The 5,413-nt window shown below is 37.6% G+C and overlaps 1 protein-coding gene across 1 annotated transcript; it reads left to right on the forward strand.

The window, feature by feature from the left end:
- Positions 1-323: 323 nt before the first annotated feature.
- Positions 324-3,423, forward strand: LOC112507309 (protein NRT1/ PTR FAMILY 6.2). Its single transcript, XM_025111842.1, has 5 exons — positions 324-381; positions 496-598; positions 1,531-1,748; positions 1,833-2,374; positions 2,477-3,423. Exons 1-5 carry the CDS (start codon positions 379-381, stop codon positions 3,330-3,332), a joined length of 1,722 nt encoding a protein of 573 aa, XP_024967610.1. The 5' UTR covers positions 324-378; the 3' UTR covers positions 3,333-3,423.
- The last annotated feature ends 1,990 nt before the right edge of the window (positions 3,424-5,413 follow it).

Raw genomic sequence — 5,413 nt, forward strand, 5'->3', positions numbered from 1 at the left:
GTTTGGTTACGTTTCTCATTTGAACCTCCCTCTCTATACATACTAGGATATTAGTGTCAAGTACATCGGTAACTTAAGTGGTTGAGACTTGATTATCATCTAATGGACTGCGAAGGTCCGTTAATTGATCAGTGTGGTTTTATTGGTCTTTTTTGAAAAATTAGTGTGAACACCGTCCTAGAATCTTTGGATGGAGATGGGGTAGGGATACTCTTTACCAATTAATTAAGATCATGATCTGTCACAAAAGGGTAATGGAATGTCACTAGAAATTTCAACCTTTTGCCTATATAAAGACAGGTTCTTCTATGATAAAGAAGTAGGTTTTCTCTTTCGATTTCCGAACTCTTTGCATAAGACTTGGAGAAAGGAAAGATCATGGTTAGCATGACTGACTCATATAAACCCTAATTTTTTTCAAAGTATAAGTTTTCTTTTTCATGTAATATATGGTTCCATGGCTTAAAAAGACTTTTGTTTCGTATGTGTTTTCAGGAGGGTAAGGTCAGTTTGATCGTTGACGGAGCTGTAGATTACAAGGGAAATCCTGCTGATAGGTCGAAAACAGGTGGTTGGGTGCCTGCTGCCCTCATCCTAGGTCAGTTCATTCTCCTTTTCTATCATGCATTTAGCCAGTTTAGGTTTCTACATCAAGTAAATGTGGGACTTTTTGCTCGAATCTTTCAGTACATGGCCTTTCTGCTCCACATAACAGCATCTAAGTGAAACGAATGAAGGGATATATATATATATATATGTATGTATGTATGCATGCATAGCTCAGTGCTAGAGCTTACTCTATGATTAGGGTTCTCTGCATTCCTCATTCCTCTGGCATGCATGCATACATACATACATATATAAATAAATAAATATATATATATATATATACATATATATATATATATATATACCAGCCGCGATTAGGCTTTTGCGTAATATATACAAGTGTGAGGTTTTGTTTTAAGTTCAAATCTTTCACCATGCCACCCTCTTGATCAGGGTTCAAGATTAGGGTTTTCTGTAAACGAACAAGTCGATTTCAAAAATGACACCACACACTATCTCATTGGAAGTCTATTTTCCGCCGGCCTGGCTTCTTTCTAGCTAAGCTGACGTGCATATTGTACTGTCTGAAAACCAGAAAGCGATAGGCACCATAGTGAATGATATGATCTGTATTCATATAAATTTAATTGGTATATACTTCTGATAAGTAATTCATAGAGTCAAGAAGTTCATGATCCCAAGTCCCCTTCTTTAGGCTTTTTGCATTTGCGAGGGATAAACACTTGTCCTCTAAAACCAACAAATTCAATGACGTTTCAGATAAAATTAAAGGCAAATGTCCGCTCACAACCAGAAAGTCATTTCACTGTGTATATATCTGAGAATTGTTCCTTAAATTCTGCAAATCCAACAGTAGATCATACATGAATATAGACAATTAAATTCTTATAACCAATCATGTTTTCTTGATTCCTAGTTAGCCAACCATGAATCTTGACTTGTGACTATTTGGTCAAACAGGAATCGAAATATGCGAGAGGCTTTCAACAATGGGCATAGCAGTAAACCTGGTGACGTATTTGGGTGGAACAATGCATCTCTCGAGCTCAACTTCAGCCAATGTCGTCACTGATTTCATGGGAACTTCTTTCCTTTTGTGCCTTCTTGGTGGCTTTTTAGCCGACTCTTTTCTTGGCAGATTTAGAACCATTGTCATTTTTTCCTCTATTCAAACCCTGGTAATTAAGGTCTACTTAACTTGTTGCATTCATTTTATATCACCAATCGTGGATCATTGAATGTTGTGTTACCGTTTTGTTTAGGGTACGGCTGTGTTGGCACTGTCGACCAAACTGCCACAGCTCAGGCCGCCGCAGTGCCACTCCCCTGAAAACTGCAAAGAAGCTAATGGTTTCCAAATGGGAATCTTGTATCTTGCTTTGTACCTGATAGCCGTTGGGACAGGCGGCCTGAAGTCCAGCGTGTCGGGATTTGGAACGGATCAGTTTGACGAGAAAAACGAAGAAGAAAAGACACAAATGGCGTATTTCTTTAATAGGTTCTTCTTCTTTATAAGCTTGGGAACCTTGATGGCGGTTACGGTGCTTGTGTACATACAAGATGAAGTTGGTAGAAGTTGGGCTTACGGAATTTGTTCCGTCTCGATGTTCACTGCTATCATAGTGATCTTGTATGGGACTAAAAGGTATCGGTACAAAAAGAGTGTCGGAAGCCCTATAGTTCAAATTTTCCAAGTGATCGTTGCTTCTATAAAGAAAAGAAAGATGGATCTTCCTTATGATTCTGGATTGTTATACGATAACACCCCAGAGGGTTCAAGAATCCATCACACAGATCAGTTTTGGTATGTTTCTTTGATCTCTAAACCATCGTTAAAAACTCAGAATTCTTTCTTGTACTGTCGTTTATATTTAATCGTGGCTAATACTTATTTCGTTCCTTCTAGTTGTTTGGACAAGGCTGCCATAGTAGCAGAAAGTGATTTTGAGAAAAATGCTTCGAGTTCTTCTCGGAATCCATGGAAGCTATGCACGGTGACCAGGGTGGAGGAAGTGAAGATGATGGTGAGGTTGCTGCCTGTATGGGCGACGACAATTCTCTTTTGGACTACTTATGCACAGATGATCACCTTTTCCGTTGAGCAAGCGGCCACCATGCGACGATCCGTTGGTGGTTTCCAAATCCCCGCCGGATCCCTCACTGTCTTCTTTGTGGCCGCCATCTTGCTCACCTGCGCCTTCTACGATTGTCTGATCATTCCACTTTGGAAGAAATGGAAAGGCACACCTGGGTTCACTGCTTTACAAAGAATCGGAATAGGCCTCGCCCTCTCGGCGCTAGGAATGGCGGCAGCCTCAGTCGGGGAAGTTAAAAGATTATCGGTGGTTGGGAAGCACACCACTTCGACGACAGAGCCTCTTCCGATCAGTGTCTTTATTCTGATCCCACAGTTCTTCTTAGTGGGGTCCGGCGAGGCCTTCATATACACCGGTCAGCTTGATTTCTTCATCACCCGATCACCAAAAGGGATGAAAACAATGAGCACCGGTCTGTTCCTAACAACGCTGTCACTGGGGTTTTTCATGAGCAGTTTCTTGGTGTCTGTAATCAAGAAAGTCACCGGAAACAATGGCGGAGATGGGTGGCTCGCCGACAACATAAACGATGGAAGGCTTGATTGCTTCTATGGATTGGTGGCCGTTATGAGTGGTATAAATTTTGCGATTTATCTGGTATGTGCAGCTTGGTGCAAAGATGTTAAGGGCAAATCATCAACTCCCATTGAAATGGAGAAGTGTTGACCTTTGAAAGTCGTATCTTAAGATTGTGTGTGATTTCAGTTTCTTGTTGGCAACGTACAAAAAATATAAATAAAATGTTTTTTTTAGACCCAAAAGATAATTATTTAAATATAATTTTTTGCTTCTTCTGGTTGATATTTTTTTACTAATTTATTGATGATTAAAAAAACATTATAAAATAACATAAGGGTGGTGTTTAATTGGTTTGAATTTGACTTTGAAGGTCAAAAGTACTTGGAGGTTCCATATTCAAATTCAAGGAGAAATAAAAATCCCTTTGGGACCATAGAGGTTCAAATGCGGTAACTCCGGGCTATTTACAAAATAGGTGGTCGCACTGAGATTAGTCAGCTCGTATAACGAATTGGATATCCAGGTTAATTAAAAAAACATAATAAAATATGCAAAAGAATTTAAAATCTATTTATTTATTGATGGTGTAGTATTAGTAGCACAATGTTCTTAAATATTTACACATTTATAAACGTGTAGAATTGCATTTTTCTCTGTCTAAAGTCTTGGACGTTTGAAATTAAATATTCAGAATATAAAAAGTAGGGCTAAAACGAATATAAATATGTTAATAATGGAGCTAAAAGTGTATATTTTCAAAGTTAAGGACGTTGCGGAAAGCAATACAATCAGAAGTGCAAATCATGCAACCGAAGCCAAGAAATGGACCGCAGCACAACGACTAGGACTGATCGTGTCGGAGGACTTTTGATCGTGAGCTACCAAATTTCGAAAGTTTAGGAACCGTGTTTAGTTATCGGATAGTTTAGGTGGCCAAGTGTTAAACCTCTCAAACTTGAGGGGCTATTTGTAACTTCTTCATATGATATTTTCAAACCTTTAGCATCTTTCCAACACGGTATTGAAAACAAATGAGAAAACGTTATTACAATTTGTAGTAACGTATTCAGACTTCTGAATAGAAAAAGGAAATTTGTTTTTTGAAGACCTTTTTTTCTTGTAGCACATGGTGTGTGGTGGTTGTATGCGTAGCTTAATTGGGATTCTTATAGACATATGTCTATGATCAACAAAGTATTCTTTCCAAAAAAAATCAACAAAATATTCGTTCGTCCAAAAAAAAATCAACAAAATACAAAGTAAAAAGATGAAGGAAAAGCTACTCCAATCGAAGCATATTTTCATTCAAAATAGACACAAAAATGGCAAGATTTGAAAGAAATTCAGCAAAGGAGCATGCATGGTGGTGTGACTAAAAGTTCGATCATCGACTTTGGGTTAAATACCAAGTGGTACTTGTTTGCTAATTACTGAGTGTCGACATGAAATAAAGAAAGAGGGGGAATTTGTTGACTCGATCAACATCAACTAGAGAAAAATGAGGAAACACTACTTGATTGGAACCTTGTTAATTATGAGTTTATGAAATACGCATACCTATAACTTAGTCAATGCTTTCTAATGAAAACGTTCATTTAGAGGTTTTCAAACAACTCTAAAACCAATCTTTGTGTTCGTTATGAAATTAGGATTTAACATCTACTTGCTGTTTTTTTGTTTCGTATTGGTATGTATTGGAAGCAAGTTTGGCCGAATGTGGAGGAGTTCAGTTTACCACCATTGACATAATGGTATTACAAAATTGTGAGTTTGTAAACTTAAAATTAGGGTTGTAAAATCTTGCATGTGTAAATTTGTAAAACGACTAAGGTGATACGACGTAGAATTGGTCCAATTAAAGTCTAAAACTTGGCAATATCAATGATTGTTGCTACCAGGTTTTGATTCTAGCAACAAATCAAATTTTGGAATAGGTATAACCTGTGTACCAGAAGCTGAACTTAGGCTTTGTTTGTGGCTAGACAATGTGCTTAAGGCCATACATTGTCGGGTAGTAACGTCGTGCACGTCCTGGGTTGGTTGTGATATAGACTTGGTTTGGGATCGAATTTGAGTCAAATGAGTGAATAACCCATATGTTTAATTCACTTCATTTAACGACGTTAAAGGTTTTTAGAATTTTTAAGATATTCTTTGAAGTTTTGATAGTTTGATTCGAGCATGACTTTAAAATATGTATTTTAGCATTTGTTTTCAACTTTTATGAC

This window comes from Cynara cardunculus (genome assembly GCF_001531365.2).
Source record: "Cynara cardunculus var. scolymus isolate 2C chromosome LG 2, CcrdV1, whole genome shotgun sequence".
Lineage (NCBI taxonomy): Eukaryota > Viridiplantae > Streptophyta > Magnoliopsida > Asterales > Asteraceae > Cynara > Cynara cardunculus.

Excerpts from the sequence above, each read along its gene's own strand:
- LOC112507309 (XM_025111842.1), top strand. Across the intron at positions 1,749-1,832 it reads TTTCCTCTATTCAAACCCTG|GGTACGGCTGTGTTGGCACT; the intron begins GTAATTAAGGTC and ends CGTTTTGTTTAG. Across the intron at positions 2,375-2,476 it reads CATCACACAGATCAGTTTTG|TTGTTTGGACAAGGCTGCCA; the intron begins GTATGTTTCTTT and ends CGTTCCTTCTAG.